At 46.4% G+C, this 17,737-nt stretch overlaps 1 protein-coding gene across 2 annotated transcripts in view; it reads left to right on the top strand.

The window, feature by feature from the left end:
• The window catches only part of ZDHHC14 (zinc finger DHHC-type palmitoyltransferase 14), a 279,838-nt gene extending 264,526 nt beyond the window's left edge, over nucleotides 1-15,312 (top strand). The window contains exon 9 of one of the 2 annotated variants that reach the window (XM_060115169.1): nucleotides 14,119-15,312. In XM_060115169.1, coding sequence (XP_059971152.1) covers nucleotides 14,119-14,472 — 354 coding nt within the window. In that variant the 3' untranslated portion in view covers nucleotides 14,473-15,312. Of the gene's footprint in view, nucleotides 1-14,073 lie in introns of both variants that reach the window. The other variant, XM_060115168.1, reaches the window with a different exon arrangement.
• Nucleotides 15,313-17,737: the final 2,425 nt, after the last annotated feature.

Genomic DNA, 17,737 nt, shown 5'->3' with positions numbered 1-17,737 from the left:
TGTCGAGGAACAGCTCGAGGCAGCCTGCTCTGGAAAGCCCCTCACACAGAACCGGGCTGCTGTCTGGGCTGAGCTAGGGCTGCCCCAAGCAGGGCTGGCTGTCTGGAGCGTCCCCGAGTCCCGTGCTGTCCCTTGGCCTCAGTCTGCACCCGCTCCCTCAGCCCCTCTTTAAATGTGCAGTGGACTCAGCTGCCAGGTCTCCCCGCTTTCAGCCAAAACCTTAGATCAGCCATGCACACCTGAGTGCAAATAATCAGACACGCTGTTCATTCACTGACAGCAAAAACTGACTGGTGCCTCTCCAGAGAGGTCCCTGGGTCATGCTTCTGTGGAGGTGTGGGACGGCTGCTTTGTTTTCACTTTGCACCTGGGAGACGGGGCAGGGGCGGAGTCTTTCCATGGGCACCTGAGCTCACAGTCTGGCTGGCCCCGACCATCAGTGCCTTAAAATTCTTCAGTGGTCTGTAAGTCAATGGCCTCTCTTTATCAGGAACAAATTCCCCTGAAGAAGTGTTTCTGAAAAGGACCCAGTCTTGTGGCCCACTGCTTTCTACAGACCTGAATCACCCACAACAGAGTCCATGACAAACAGGCCAGGACAGCAGAGTGGGTTCAGAAAAGAGGCTTTGACAGTCCAGGACTTGGAGGTGGAGCTGATGTGGAAATCTGGGAGCAGGGAGCCAGGGGTGCTTCCTTCCTTTCAGCTTGGTGACAAGATGACCATACACATCACCAACAGGAAATATAAAAGGACGTGCCAGTTAGGGGGAAGCTGATTTCAATATGTAGAAATGGGGTACCCTTGGATGCCTGGGGATAGGGGGAGGTGCCCTGCAGGTTGCTATATAGAAAGCTCGGGGAAGGTTTGCTTCGCCATACTTGGGAAGGAATGACATGGCTGGTAGAAATTCACTTTGAAATACTGGAGATGTGAATCAATTTTATTAGTTATCCTAGAAGTACCAGTCAATCTAGCATTTAAAAAAAAACTATAAGACGTGCTCCTGTTTGTCATCTGAGACATTAATCTGATTTCATCTCACATGCTGGAAGATTATTTTTTGAAATCAGCATTTATTATCTTTTGCTAACTTTCTCTCCACCCTTGCCTGCCAATTCTGCCCCCATCAGGTCAAGTTTCTTTATCTAATTGGATACTACAAGTGAGGATAATAGAACAGGATAATTATGAAAGACAGTGGAAGGGAAAGCTTTGCAAAGGGACAGATTTAAGTACAACTGAACACAGCAGGGAAAGGCAGAGAGCGTGGGATGTGGGATCAGAGAGCCTGGGCTTGCAGTGACTGACTCGGGGCTGGGTGACCTTGGCAAGTCACTTAATCCGAGAGTCTTAAGTTCCTAAACTGTAAAATGAAGAAGGGGATAATGATGTTCACCTCCCTCCCGTCACCACTTTATAACAAAGGGCCTGGCACATAGTAGGTGCTGGTTAAACATTCAATTGAATGTATTTGAAAGTTCCCCTCACAGGGGCTTTTGCTCAAGGGAAGTTCTGAACAAATATTAGTTTGTTCCTGTCTTCCTTTCCTCATTCCTTTCTTCCTCCAATTTTGTCACATCTGCAAAAGGCTCCACCTTGAATGTGGAGCTAGGAACTAGAGGGAAGGAGTTCCCTTTGGCACAGTGACATGGCAACGTGGCTTCTTGAAGTGATGGCCTTGGTAGGATGAAATTAACCCATGGACCAAGAGACAGGACATGGTCATTTTACCCACTAGACACCTCAGGCAAAGCACCTGTGTGCTTTTCTGGGGACTGTGAAAAATTTTAAGGCCTGAAAAAAAATTACAAGTTCTGAAACATGAAAAGAAAACAGCAAAATCAAAATTAATAAATGTTTAATGTCTACGAGACCCATGAATATGTCAACTTCATTAATTGTTAAATTTAGCTTTCATTAAAATTTCATTACATCTTAGAAATGATTTGTAGGTTGGGTTTTTCTCACTTCATAAGAATTCCCCAGCACACATGTGATTACAGAGAAATCATTACCAATTATAAAGTAGTGAGTTGCTCGTAGACAGATAAGTTTAAAAGTTAACTGCCTGGGGCGCCCTGCGCTTCCTGTCTTGCCATGCTGCCTGTGTTAGGGGAAACCCAGGTTTCCACTGGGCTTAAGTCTGGGGGAACTCTTTTTGGTCCCAAGGCACCTACCCACTGCTGGGAGTGCCCCCCAGTATGTCAGAACGTGTTCGGGAGAGGCGGGAGCTGAAAGCTCTTTGGGGAAGTAAGATGAGATATGTTCTTCATGGTCCCACAGGCCAGAACTGGGACCGGAAGGTGGGCCCGGGAGGCAGATTGTGTTCAATCCAAGAGGGAAATGTCCAACACCCAGAGCTCATGGCAGATGGGAGCCCCCACCACAGAGGTGTTCAGGCTGGGGGAGGTGGCACCCCCAGCAACGTGGCGACAGAGGAGTCAGCACTGTCGGGAGGGCTGGACATTGACCCTCAGGGTTCCTTCCAACTCGGAGCCTGTCACCCAGGCCACCAGCATTGTCAGCAGGGCAACATCACTGTGCCAGATAACGGTCCATTCTACTTGCATTTATGGCCATTCGGGCCCTAGAGCGTGAGCCTTTGAATTGTTTCCGTTGTTCTCATGGCTTCGTACCATATGACCAGGAGTGCGGGGGGAGGAGACAGTCCTGCGCGCGCAGCGCTGGCGCTAAGCAGACCGTGAAGCCGGACGTGTCCACGCCCAGCCCCTCTCTCCAGTCCATTCATGTTCCCACTGTGTAGCGTTTACCAGATCCCACAGCTTACCAGCACGTAGCATACCACGTGCCCTTCCAAGGCTGTTACGTGGATCACTCACGCTGACCCTGTGAGGATGCTACTCATTTTATCCCCATTTTACAGATCAATAAAACAGGCACAGAGAACTTCAGTAAATTTGTCCAATTCCAACTTCACACTTTGACCCCAACAATCCCTGCTGTCAACCCTACACTTTGCTGCGCTGTAGCCTTGAGTACTGACTGTGTGTAGAGTGACTCCCTTCCACATGCTTTCAGTCGCCACAGCCCATTATCCTCACCCTCTGTCTCCTATCAAAATCTGCTCTTTGCAAAAGATCTGTTGTCAATCATCTATACGTTAAAGGGAATTTAAGCCGAATTTCAGGATATATGGATTTTAATTGTGAATGAAAGTTTTTACCCTCTATTAAAAACATTTCAGGCAATAATAAAACAATAACTGAATGTTTAACGCTGTTTGTTCAGCACTATAGCCCCATTGTCTAGGCCAGTTCCTATGGTAGTTGGTCTCGGTAAGTGTTGGTTAACTGAGAGAGGGAAAGAGAGAAAGAGAGAGAAATTGACCATGTGCCAGGCACTGGGCTAAGTGCTTTGCATACATTATCATCTCATTCATCCTCACAGAACCACCTGACGTGGGTATTCTGATTGCCCCTTTGAGGAGACTGAGATTCAGGGATGCTAAGTTTGTGACATAGCTCACCAGTGGCTGAGCTGAGATTTCGTCCTTAGCTGTCTGACTCTAAGGAAAGCGCTCTTCTTTAACCATATACCAAAGGTTTCCCAGGTGGGAAGGTCTTAGGGAGCAGAGTGGCATGAAGCCTCCTCCCAGGGCTGTGAAATCACATCACCCAGGGCTTCCACGCAGAACGATGATTAATCTGCTGTGGTCAGTCACAAAACCAGCGGTGGAACTGAATGTAACCGCTCCATAATCTAACCTACAATTGGACCAAGCAAATATCTATGAAACGTCAGTTTCTGCTCTGTTACAAAGGACAGTGTTAAGCAATGACACATTAACTCTTCCTTTTTTTCTCTTCACTTGCTTCCCCTAAGCCCAAACCATTTTGCGGCACTTTAGTCTGTGTTAAAGGTTTGTCCAGGTGGAAACATCAGTATCCAAGTAAATTATTGACCTAGTCCAAGGGTGATCTCCACTATTAAACTGCTCAGAGTTCACTCAGTTTCTTGGATCTGAAAGTTATCATTTTTCATCAAATTGGAACATTTGGGCTATTATGTCTTCAATTTTTTGGGGAGGGGGCCTCATCTCATTTTCTGTCCTCCTGGGACTCCAATTAGTCATATGTTAAAGCATTTGATATTGCCCCAGAGGATAAGTCCCTGAGGCTCTGTGCATTTTTCTTCAAACTTTCTTTCTCAGCTCTTCAAATTGGATAATTTCTTTTTTTTAAAACATTTTTATTGGAGTATAATTGCTTTACAATGGTGTGTTAAGTTTCTGCTGTATAACAAAGTAAATCAGCTATATGCTTACGTATATCCCCATATCCCCTCCCTCTTGCGTCTCCCTCCCACCCTCCCTGTCCCAGCCCTCTAGGTGGTCACAAAGCACCAAGCTGATCTCCCTGTGCTATGCGGCTGCTTCCCACTAGCTCTCTATTTTACGTTTGGTAGTGTATATATGTCAGTGTTACTCTCTCACTTCATCCCAGCTTACCCTTCCCCCTCCCCATGTCCTCAAGTCCATTCTCCACGTCTGTGTCTTTATTCCTTCCTGCCCCTAGGTTCATCAGAACCTTTTTATTTTTTTAGATTCCATATATATGTGTTAGCATACCGTATTTGTTTTCCTCTTTCTGACTTACTTTACTCTGTATAACAGACTCTAGGTCCAGAAATTGGATAATTTCTTCTGATCTGTCTTCATGTTCACTGATTCTTTCTTCTGCCCTCTCCAATCTACTGTTAAATGAATCCAGAGAATTTTTCACTTTGGTTGTTATACTTTTTAGTTCTAGAATTTTCATTTGGTTCATTTAATTTCTCTGCTGAGTTTCATTTCTCTACTGAGATTCCCTATCTATTTACTCATTGAAGCCATATTTTTCTATAATATTTGAACATTATTATATTGCTTAAAGTCTTTATCTGCTAAGCATATTTGGGCTGTCTTGGGTTTGGTGCCTTTTCACCACTTTTTTTCTTAACTCTAGATTACATTTTTCTATTTATTTCTATGTATATTGATATTTTATTGAATATATTTTGGATAATATATTTGTAGAGACTAGATTTTGTCATCTTCTGAAGTGTTGATCCTTGTTTTAGCAGGCAGTTCAATTAGTGGCTAATCATCTTGAACTTGTGTAGGCTTGTATTATGTTTTGTTAGTACAGATTTATGGAAAGTCCAAGATGTTTCTCATGCCCCTCTAATCCGAAGGAGCTCAACCTCCAAATTCTGTCTTCCTCAAAGATCTTGTCAGGTTTTGATTTAGCCATTGTTAAGGCCGGTCTAGGGTCTTAGTTTAGGGCATGATTCTTACTCCTAAGGTATAGCCTTCCTAATGTGCTAGCTGGATGCCAGGCATGTTAACAAGGTATTGGGGGTGTTAATGAGATAAATGTCCCCCAGCACTACTTTTCTCAACTTCTAGTATCTCTATGCCTCTCTCAGCCCCGTTACAGCTGTTGTCTCAGAAGCCTGGTGTAGGGGGGATGAAGGGGGAAGGGACTCTTCCTGCCCATACACAGCACAGCTACAGACTTGTGTGGGAAACCCCTACTAGCATTTCTGGCCCCCTGCTCTGCACAGCATCCTCTTCTGCAATGCCCTGCCATACAGATCCAACCACTTAAGCTTCCTTACCCTCTGATCTCTGCTTTCTCTACTCAGAAGAACTTCTCTGCTCTGTTCAGCCTATACCATGGTTGGGCAATTCTTCCCAAGGAAAGGGCTGGTTGACTGGGGGGCTCGCCTGTGAGTTTCCCTCCTCTCAGGGATTGCAGCCTTGCATTGTCTGTTGTGCGCTATTGGAAACTCTTTGCTTCACGTATTTTGGCCAGTTTCGTATATGTCCTTGTACACAGAGGCAATGCTAGTCCAGTATAGGTTATCCGCCATTCCTGGGAATAGAAGCCTTATCTCTGTGATTAAAGGACATTTTGCAGCCAACATTACCATATTCCCCCATTTTTGCTACCCACTCTACTAGCAGCAAATACTGATTTAGCCCTGGAACATGATTCCTCTGACCTAAAAGTGTTTCCAGTGCTCACCTCAAAGGAGGATCATTTGGAGGCTTTATATTTAGCACCAGACTTGGCATGTTCATTTGCAGAGAAAGGAAGAGCTGGAGGGAAAGAGATTCTAGGTATCTTGGGCCAAATGTTTGCCTATTCTTTTATTATTAAAGTCTAGATCAGAAAGGCATTTCCCGAATGATAGGAAAAGTGCTCCTAGGGAAACTGCACTATTTTAGAAATAAAGGTAAAGGCTTTAGCCTTAGATAAACATACTGATAATTGCAGGACAGAAAAATTATGTAAATATTGATAGACAGCTGGCATCAAAGTACCCGTAGAGGTCTTATTATCTGAAAAATGGGAAAATTCACTGTTAACTTACCATCTCACATAATTGGGGGATGGGGATGGTTATTTAGTACCTAAGTGATCTTCCCTCTACTACAGATTCCCAAGAAAGAAAACGTTAGAGAAGTAATGAAGTGACATCTAAAGTATTGAAATAGTGCATGTGACTCCAGTATAGCCCTTGTCATCTGAACACCCATGAAATTCTGAGGATCCACACTGGAATTTTGTGCCCATAACCCCAGTGCCAACTGAAGATCATGTTTTAGTTATTCCTATTTTCCCCATTATTGGCTTTTATTATTACCTTATACTGAAGGTCTTTCCATGACAATGTGTCTATGCACAGTCATGACATTCAGGTATGGTCCGCTTTTTAGTGTGCATATCTCATTTGATTGTCAATTTAAGTTCTGTATGACATCAGGATCATAGTTTGTTTAAAGCTGGCACTTGTGAACCTTTGGGGTCACGTGCTAAACACAAAGATAGTCTAACCCTAACCCTAACATAGTACATAATTGTTGGATTTTTTTTTATCATTTGCTATATTTACTTAACCTCATTTTAAATCCTCTTAATCCAATATCAGAACAAGATTAAACCTAGCAGTTGCACGATTTATTAAACTAGTTTCACAGAAGGACTCTCCATGCAGAGTCTGAAAAATCAAATATAATAGAAAAAATAACTGGAGCAAACTTAAATGATAATGTTTTTAAAAAGAATAAAAAGGAAGCACTCCTCCTAACCTATATTTTAGGTGGATTTTAGAAATTTATAGTGTTTTTATTAAAGTAAATGAACATTCATAAGACCCAGAACACAGCTTCCCAGCCAAGCAGAACTAACTGATGCCCAATGCTAATACTTTTGACAGAATTGAAGCAAAAGAAGTAAATAATTTTATTTATTCTTAATTTGTATATAAGACCATCTACAAAACTCCTAGCTTTGGTTTTGGCAGCATTTAACCTGTATGCTAGGATTATTTCAAACAAGAAGTCAGCTAGAGTAAACTAAAATGTATTCCAACATGAGCAGTTTTATTTGAAAACCTGCAGAAACAAAAATAACTTATCTCTATGGTATTTTTAAACTGTAACATTAAGTGATAATGTGTGTGGCATCCAAACATCTGAAACCATAAACTTCTTTGCAAGTTAAATGCCAGCGCTTCACTTGGGCAATAAATCAGCCAGCTGCCAGTGACTTAGTGCAACCACAGCAAATGCTCCAGCACTCCAGACGGTATTAGTTTTATGCTGCCAACAGAAGGGTCTGTCTATAGACATTCTTTTTTTTTTTTTTTTTTTTTTTTTTTTTTGCGGTATGTGGGCCTCTCACTGTTGTGGCCTCTCCCGTTGCGGAGCACAGGCTCCGGACACGCAGGCTCAACGGCCATGGCTCACGGGCCAAGCTGCTCCGCGGCATGTGGGATCCTCCCAGACCAGGGCACGAACCCGTGTCCCCTGCATCGGCAGGCGGACTCTCAACCACTGTGCCACCAGGGAAGCCCTATAGACATTCTTAAAAGCAGTCAGGTTTCTATTCTATTTGTAGTCAGCACTTGGATGACTTTTGGCCTAAAAAATGGCAATTTCATATGGTTCAATCTAATATTTGATAAATATGAACCGTTAAAGTGTTGTTTTGGAATGAAAACAGTGAGTTTCTCAATTTCCTCTTCATAGTGATGGATTGTCACTGTCCAATCTCCGGCTGCTTGGCTGTTTCTCTTTAAGATTATATAACTGGTTAGATACATTGAAATGTACCTGATGGCTTCTTGGCGTTAGTGCTGGAAGATAAGCCCTGTTCCAAGTTGTGAGAGAAAAAAAGTGCGCAGTGGTGTCTCCCCCTACTGGTTGAAGATATGAGTCCTCACATGAACAGCCAGGAAAGCGGGTTGGTGGCGTAAAAAGGTCAAAGAGAAAAGGGGGGGGGGGGAAGAAAAGGAGGAGAAGAAGAAAGAGAGAAGAGGGAAAAAGGATAAGAGGGAGGGAAGTCAATGAAGGAAAAGATGGAGAGGGAAAGAGAAGAGAGTTAGGCCAGAGAGAAAAACTTAGTAGAAAAATCAAGAAGAAATGGGCAAATAAGTATTAGAAGCAAAGGTAAAAAGGTAGAGGTGTAAGGACATTTTTTCATGGGTCATCTTCACAGTAACCCTGAAAATATTGGCTATTTTATCCCTTGAAGTTCTCATATGGTTTATCAGCCCATCCTCCTTGGAATTTTGACAGTGTGCAAAATGAGGAAGAGGCTGGACTTTTTTTTTTTTTTAATCAGATATCCCCTAGTCATTGAGTTTCTTCTAAAAAGATGTCCAAAACGTGCAAAGTTAATATCATGAGAATGATAAATTCCACTGGGTAGAGTGGAATTAATTGCCCTTTCCTTGATTGGAACCCATTTTAGTGTCCTGTTGTGAACCAATAGGAAAATTATAACACAGTATCCTGTGGAAGAAAGCCTGGTCCCTGGGCACCCCAAATGGGAATGGTCTTCTAAATAGAAATCAGTTTAAATGGGGCAAAGTATTTTCAAAGCTATGGGTTACAGCAGGATTTAGACACTTAGGTTCATGGTGGTCCCAGCAATCTTCTCACTGATACAATCTTGCCACAAGGTAAACTGGAGGAGGGGCTAGAGTAGGTTCATTATTAATATGAAAGCAGTCCCTATAACAATGGAAATGTCCACAACTATACTCAGTCATCTTTTAAAATATTTAAACAAATCCCTGTAGAACAGGTGCTGAAAGTCAGATAATACAAGTCACTGTTCAAAATAGTCATTTTGAAAAGATTTGTGGCATTTCGATTCTTTAAAAAATTAAATAGCTTAGTCTAAATGTTTTCTTTCACATATTTAAGTCCTTAAGCTTTACTCCTGGGAAACTGGAGCATGTTTTCAACAGGGTCCTGACCATGAGGCTGAGGACAGATTTGCTATAGTTTTAACGTGTTGTGGGTTTGGCCGCAGGAAAGCACCAATAGGTGTGTGCAGGAGTGGACCCAGGATTGGAGGGGCCTGAGTCATGCAATTTGGAGCCCTCTTTAAGAAAAAAGAGGGACTTCCCTGGTGGCGCAGTGGTTAAGAATCTGCCTGCCAATGCAGGGGACATGGGTTCGAGCCCTGGTCCGGGAAGATCCCACATGCCACGGAGCAACTAAGCCCGTGCGCCACAACTACTGAGCCTGCACTCTAGAGTCCGCAAGCCACAACTACTGAGCCCGTCTGCCACAGCTACTGAAGCCCACGCACCTAGAGCCCGTGCTCCGCAACAAGAGAAGCCACCGCAATGAGAAGCCTGTGCACCACAACGAAGAGTAGCCCCCGCTTGCCGCAACTAGAGAAAGTCTGCGCTCAGCAACGAAGACCCAACACAGCCAGAAATAAATAAGTAAATTTATACAAAAGAAAAAAAGAAAAGAAAAAGAAAATAATATGCAAGACAAAACAACAAGCAAGGCCTTAGAAAACAAGCAAACAAAAGGCCCTGAACTTAAGCTCATAGCTTCAGAGTAAACCCACCTCCAGGTGCTACCTAGCAAGGGCTCACTCACTGCCCAGTGTGCATAGAAGCCAAGACTATGGCACCGGCTTTTGAAGAAAGAAAGAGCTTTATTGCAAGGTTGACTCTCAAGGAGACAGGAGGCAGGGCTCAGATCCATCTCCTCCACCCAGGTTTCAGGCGAACTTGAAGGGGAATTTCAAACTTGGAAGGTGCTTGGCTAGTCTTGAGTCAGTCCATACAAGCTACTCGTGCTGCTGGAAGCCAGGTTTTCCTATTGAAAGACTTCTTACTTCCCAAAGGGCTCCAGTGGCAGCACTTTGAGTTCCATAAAGTGAAACATTCCTGGTTCCGGGTTCATCCTGAAGACATGGGGTCCCGTCTTGCACATGCGCAGCGCCGTCTCCATAAATAACTTGCTTGATTAATCAACAGCCTAGTTAAGGAAGCAAAAGCAGTCTGTGCTGTGCTGTTTCACAGGTGCCTCGTTTAAGTCAGCACAGGGATGCTTCAGTGCAAAATCTCAGGGGGCCCCTCAAGCTCCACGTCGACCTCCCGGTGAACACGAGCTCTAAGGAACTTAACAGAGCACTGTTGGCAGCCCTTTTGTCCCAGGGTTTTCTGCTGGGTGCCCGTGAGCTCTGCTGCAGGGCATGGCTGGAGAGGCGTGACCAGGGAAGGGGAAAGGACACTTGACCGGAGAGACAGAGGGAGAAAGAGATAAAGAGAGTGGGGAGCCCGCCTCTCCCCCCTATGCTTGTGCCACCTGACCTTGGGAATCTCCTCCAGCTCTGAGCGCTAATCTATTGAGTTGGCCCAAAAGTTCATTCGGGGTTTTCGGACGATGTTACGGAGAACCCCGAATGAACTTTTTGGCCAGCCCCCGTATTTTCCTGTGAGTCAGGAAGAGCCAGCCAGTCAGAATTATTTGGGCTGGTCCCTAAAATAGAATTTGCCAGTCAGTTTTCAATTTAAGAAAAAAAAGGCTTTCTTCTGGTCAACAGAGACCAGCAAATCTAGTTTGCAATTTCATCCTTCCCCAGAGCTGGGCGTGTTGTGTGGACCGAGGTATTAGGATGAGTGAGGGCTCCAGAAGGAAAAGTTGAGAACAAGATTCCATCATCCAGGAAGGGGCTGGGCTTGAGAGCAGGAGCTCTCTGGCTGGAGCAGCATCTCAGCCCTGGGGTCACGGGCAGGGGGCGGCAGCTCAGAGGCTTCACTGAGCTACAGAAAATGGAGGCAACGCCAGGGCAATAAATGGTGATTTTCATAAAATGTTCTTTGCAAAGCACAGTATATCCAGAGCCCTGGGAGACTTTCCAGAAGGTGAATGTTTAATCAGGAAGGTTGCTCTTCTCCGCCTCTGCTCTGTCAAGACTGAGCCGATGTGCTGAACGGAACTGACAGCGTTGGAGACCGTGAGCGGACCCGAGCTGTCTGCGGCCCCGACAGCGGTGCTGTTCAGCACCCCCTGGCAGCAGGGGTCCCTGCCCCGAGCCAAACTTCCCTGCAAGAGCAGAGAAGGCTACGCAGTTGCCCACTGGATAAGTACTGGTGCGGCCAAAGATTCGGGTGACGATTGGGAAAATGCAGACACTAAATGACTGTCAATGCCCAACAATCAGCCCCTTTCGAGCACTTTTAATGGCATTTTTGTCTCATCCAAGTAGCCCTCCACCCACTCCCCAGCCCCTTCCCACCCTTCTCCTAGCTTCTCAGCGTCTTGAAGTTCCCTTGGCTGGAATGAAGCCATGATAGAAAAGCCAGGATTGGCTTTCCCTTTTTAAAGCTCCATCATGAGCTTTACTCTTGTCTGAAACCAAGGCCTTTGAACTTCTAAAACCTGCAAATTCCTTAGAGACGGTGTCTCTTCCACCTCCTCATGGAGGATTGGGGGCCGGCTGGGGGATGGCCCACCACTCATGATTTTAGAAAGAAACCCATGTGGCTAGGAAGGACGCACACTGAAGCAAAAGAAGTAAAAGAAGTGTGACTTCGGGAGAACTCTTTTCCCCTGAAGGCTGCGTTGCATGGTTTGGTTTGCTTCTGTGCCTGGAGGTGAGTGAGTAATGGAAGTTCTAGGTGTGCGGCTGGGCAGGAAGATGGCAAAGTCCCTCCATCACAGAGCTATGAGTATGTGGTTCAGTGGTAACTCTAGAGTCCAGAAAAAAGAGCGTGGGGATAATAGACAAGTCACATTTATTAAGCACCTACTAGCTGTCAAATGTGCGGTGGTGAAAAGGGGTTTGCAGTCAGACAATCCCAGTCCCAAATCCCAGATCCATCCCCTACTTTTATCTGTAAGGTCTTGAGCAAGGCACCCACCCATACGAGATGCATCTGTAAAGAAGGGAAACGTGTTTCTTCTAAGAACTTCTTCAGAAACAGTGGAGCGCCTCGCTTATTGCTCAGACGTAGTCAGGATAAGCTCCCCTAATAGCCACACCTGCTCCTGAAACTCGCTAACAGGTCACCGCACAGACTCAAGTTCAAGACCTCCGAGTCACAAGAAGTCTCTTCTAGCTATTCTGAAACTTGGCGGCAGCTCAAGGGAAGGGTTTAAAAGGTATCAGAGACCCAAATTCCCCCAGCTAGAAATGTGTTTCCACTAGTTCCTTTGCCCAGCGGGTAAAGTGAAACAAAGGACACGAGATTAAGATTTAAGAACACTTCGAAGAGAAGGAAATATTTTGTAAAATGTTGGCATTCACTTTCACAGATTAAAAATCCACAGCTCAATTAATGGTTCTTGAAGCTGCTGAAAACTTAGCAGCGAGGAATTCTAAGGCTTTTACGAATAGTCAGATCAGGCCCTCAGGGGCTTCTGTTGACCGTGTATTTTTCTTTTTTTGTGTGTGTGGCACAATACATATAAAATGTACCATTTTAACCATTTTTAAGTGTACAGTTCAGTGGCGTTAAGCACATTCACATTGTTATCCAACCCTCACTACTATTCATCTCCAGAACTCTTTTCTTCATGCAAAATGAAACTCCATACGTTAAAGGGTAACTCCCCAACCCCTCCCCCTAGACCCTGGCAGCCACCATTCTACTTTCTGTCTTTGAGTTTGACTCCTCTAAGTAACACATATAAGTGGAATCATATAGTATTTTTCCTTTGTATCTGGCTTATTTCATGATGTCTTCGAGCATGATGTCTTCGAGGTTCATCCATGCCACAGCATGTGTCAGAATATCCTTCCTTTTTTTTCTTTCTTTTTTTTTTTTTTTTTTTTGCGGTACGCGGACCTCTCACTGCCGTGGCCTCTGCCGTTGCGGAGCACAGGCTCCGGACGCGCAGGATCAGCGTCCATGCCTCATGGGCCCAGCCGCTCCGTGGCATGTGGGATCCTCCCGGACTGGGGCACAAACCCGCATCCCCTGCATCGGCAGGCGGACTCTCAACCACTGCACCACCAGGGAAGCCCAATATCCTTCCTTTTTACAGCTGAATAATACTCCATGTCTGTACAGACCACATCTTGTTTATCCGTCCATCTCTTTTTTTTTTTTTTTTTTTTTTTTTTTTTTTTTTTTTTGCTGTACGCGGGCCTCTCACTGCTGTGGCCTCTCCCGTTGCGGAGCACAGGCTCCGGACACACAGGCCCCGCGGCCATGGCTCGCGGGCCCAGCCGCTCCGCGGCATGTGGGATCCTCCGGGATCGGGGCACGAACCCGTGTCCCCTGCATCGGCAGGCGGACTCTCAACCACTGCGCCACCAGGGAGGCCCCGTCCATCTCTTGATGGATGCTTGCTTCCACCTTTTGGCTGTTGCGAATAATGCTGCTGGGAAATGGGTGGACAGGCCCCCGTATTTTTAAAACAATGTGGTAAAAGTGGTTTTCAGCATAGAAGTAGCATTGGCCTCAGGCCACTGCAGGTGGCAAGGCCCATGCCTCTGTCCAGAGGAGTGTTTTTAAATTAGGTCCTGTCTGCGAACAGGGGCCGGAGCGTCAAGCCTGCGGCTGCGTGGTACTCCCAGGGCACCTGTGGGTGACTATTAGTTTGAGCAGCTGTTCAGGAGCTAGGTGTCTCCAAATGGAACTGGGCTACTGTGCACCCTCTCTGCCCTCCCTGACCCAGGTGTCACTAACGGGTTTCTCTCTCTCTTGTATCCCGCCCCTCCCTGCCCCCTGTGCCCCCTCCCCTCCCCACCCCTTGCCAACTCCTCTCGCCTCCTCTTTGCTGGCTCCCTCCCGCTCTCCAGTGCGACCAAGACCAGTGCATTCAGAGCACCAAATTCGTTTTGCAGGCCGCGGCCACGCCCCTGCTGCAGAGCGAGCCCAGCCTCGCCAGCGACGAGCTGCACCTGCCCGGGAAGCCGGGCCTGGGCACGCCCTGCGCCAGCCTGACGCTGGGGCAGCCCACGCCGCCCTCCTCCATGCCCAACCTCGCCGCCGAGGCCGCGCTCACAGACATACTGCCCCTGAAAGAGGAGCACGTGGGCCACCAGTTCCTGACCCCGGAGGAAGCGCCCTCGCCGCCCGGGATGCTGGCGGGCAGCCCGCTGGCGCACAGCCGCACCATGCACGTCCTGGGCCTCGCCAGCCAGGACTCTCTGCACGAGGATTCGGTGCGCGGCCTGGTGAAGCTCAGCTCCGTGTGACCGCGGGGCTCCGGCCCCGGGGGCTGCAGACAGCGGGAGCGACGGACGGACGGCCCCACCGCGACTTCCCGCGACCCAGTGCCCGGGGTGGCCACGACGACTCCAGGTCCTGAGGCAGGAAGAGCCCTGGGAGAGAAATCGGATCCCCCTCTGATGGCAGAGGCGGGCAGGACCCAAAGGCTGGCAGCTTGGTTCCATTTGAATTTTCTGCCCCACCCTGACCATTCTGATAACGGTGGAAACAGAGACGTAGCTGTTTTCAGGTGTTTGGAATATGGAGGGTGGGCGTGGGGAGGGAGGAGCCTCGGGGGCCCCCAGTCGGCGTCTGGGCGGAGAGGAGGCTACCTGGGGGCTCCTCTTGCTGTTCTGGGACAGATACACGGAAGGTTTATGACACTTGCGACCGGACTGAAATTGCACTTAAGTGTTATGCTACTAATATTTGAAACAGACATGCCATTGCATTTGTTAATTTAAGAAAAACCTGAAGGGAAACAATGACCAGATGTGGACTTGCATGCCACGCTGCAGTCCGTTCACGGTGGTGATGGTATTGGAAGGGAACTGCTGCTTGCTTTCTTCTTCTTTTTTTTTTTTTTTTTAATTTTGTGAATTCTCAAGTGCTGTTTTATGGGAAGACGGTGCAACAAACCAAGACTAAGGGACCATGCCATCCGTCGCCAGCTTCTTCGGCTTAATTCTGCGTAGGTAGGTGGCGCCTGGGCTGCGGAGGGCTGCCGGGGTTTTATCCCTTCAAGCATCAGTTAACCTTGTTTAGTAGTTAGCCGAGGTGTTGTGTTGTACCACACCTGCCACAGTCTTCGCCTCCTTGTGTGACCAAACTCCTGTGGACAGCCAATAAAAGGACGTCCTCTGTTATTTTGGATCTGTGTACAGTTATCCTTAACAGCTGAAATGACAACACCGTCACCCAGATGGCCTGAGAGTTCGGTTTTATTGAAGTATCCCTAGGGAGGAATGGTCCCCAAACAGTCAAAACATCACATCTTTGAATTGTGGGGGAACAATGGGATGATTTCTTAGGTAAAAGAGCAGCTTTCCATCCGTTTTTTTTTTTTTTTCTTTTCTTTTCTTTAGTTATCTCTTTTCGACACGGTCTTAGCGGCATTTACTCCCCGTTTATAGATTGGCCCATGGCAGCGAATGTACGGCGAGTTGAAGGGAGAGGGCTCGGGGAGAGGCTGGGCTCTGGAGCGTCTGCTCTGCGTTGTGTTTGAGTGTTGCCAGAGCTCGAGGGTGACTTGGGATCCCGGTAAAGGTATCAGAAAAGAGGAGGAGAAACCAGCTTATTTTAGGCAGAGATCACGTAGATTGTCATTCTTACCTAGCCACTAATCAGAATGGAATTAAGAAAATTACCGCTTCATCCATGTTCATGTATCACCTAGAAGGGAACTCACTGGCTCTGTACTTAGGGAGTAAGTCACTTGGGAGGCAACTGCCGGAACTCAGCGGCTTCTGTCCTTCCAGATGATAAACCCAGCAGCCAAACCGACTTATGTTTGAAATCATGCTCTGTTCCTCACAGCCATGTGAAAGGCAGGAGACACTGATCGGTGATACCAGAAGCCCGGCATGGTTTGCATTTAAGGAAAAAGGCTGTTTCTCGTGGGAAAGAGTTGCCATTTTATATAAAAGAAATAGAAAAGCACAATTTCAAGTCTTATTTGGAATAAGGCCAGTTCTTCGTAGGTAAAAAAATAATTTGTGCTGGAAATAACTGCGGAAGCCTTGCATCATGGTATCTTTGAATCATCCTTATGTTTCATTCTGTATATGTGAATAGAAAATGGGAAAGGTAAATTATGTGCAGCCAGTTTTGATTTTCTGGACCTCCTAAGTACTTGTACCCACTTGGAACTTATACTAAAGTGGACAGAGCTCCTTACACGACCACACACATGCAGGCTCACGGTCATCAACACGTAGGGATTCTCCTTGCAGGCAGTGCCTGTGAGCAAAAAGTGACAGCCCCACAGTGTGCCTTCCACACCTTCCCAAATTCTCTCTGCTCTTTGCCTCCTTGCATCTACTCCCCAGGGACCCAAGGAGAGAAAGGGGCCTGGTGAGAAGAGAAAGGTGGCTCAGTTCTCACTGCTACCCATGTGGCCACATCCATTCCCAGCTTCTTCACCTGGAGGACAAAGACAGTGGCCTTTCCATCTCTAACACTCTAATTCAATGACTGCAATTTCCCATGACCAGCCCTTTTCCCACCTCACTGTGAAAAAAATCCAAGAAGCAAGGCTCCTCATTCGTCTTTACATAATGAATATTTTCTTAATATTTATTGTCAATCCTCTATCCCATCTTCAACTCCATCCCCTGTACACACTTGATGTCATTTATCAAAGAGGGGATTAGGGATATTGGTGACACCAATCAAAGCTATTCAGGGTCCAAGAGGAAGACTAATTTGAATGGGCCAATTTGCTAAGACAATTAACCTCTTAAAACCCCAAAGCAGAGAGATACCCATAGCCCTTTCCTCTGTGGCTTGAAAAAGAATGGAGAGTCTACAGGTTGAACAGTCGTGCTCCCAGGAACTTCCTTCTTCCCAATGGATGGAGTGTTGATCTTAGGAGACTGACTTGCCCAGTGATAGGTCTGCATTTCCCATTAACTGATTATATATAAATATATTTAATATTGAGTGGTTCCATCTAGTTGTGGCTGAATAAACCTTGATCTTCCTAAATCCTGTCAGTGTGTTACGGATTGATTGCATGCTAGCTATAAGAAAAAATAGGATATATTACCATGCTATTAAAGCTTGGCCCATTATCAAACACTCTCATTTTGTTGTTTAAAAATTCATCTGCTTCCAACCTCCTGGGAGTGCTCGGGCACTTCAGGCTTCCCAGGCACTTGAAGGCTGAATTTAGCCTGAATGCCCTGGTCCCTAGAAAGGCTGTGGGACGGAGCATCAGGGCAGCCGAGAGCCTGCATCTGAAAGGGTGTGATGACATGTCACTCTGTGCTTCGGGAGACTTGGCCCAGCATTTGTGCTGTGCTCACTTGAAAAATGCTCATTCCAGCTTTCAGATTTAATTATTTCAGCCCGTGAGAATGATGGGGCATTTTCACCCTGTGCCAACAAAATGCCCAATACCTGTTCTGGTCCAGAATAGCACAAAGGAAGGATCTTTTCGGAGCACTGCCCGACCCCTCTAAGTGCACTGTGATCTTCCCCTGTTGTGTTTAGGATGTCGACCAGGGTTCAAAACGAGAAGCAAACCCCATA

Source organism: Mesoplodon densirostris, chromosome 12 (assembly GCF_025265405.1).
Source record: "Mesoplodon densirostris isolate mMesDen1 chromosome 12, mMesDen1 primary haplotype, whole genome shotgun sequence".
Classification (NCBI taxonomy): Eukaryota; Metazoa; Chordata; class Mammalia; order Artiodactyla; family Ziphiidae; genus Mesoplodon; species Mesoplodon densirostris.
The sequence above is the reverse complement of the archived record's forward strand: the minus strand, read 5'-3'. Positions and strand labels throughout refer to the sequence as shown.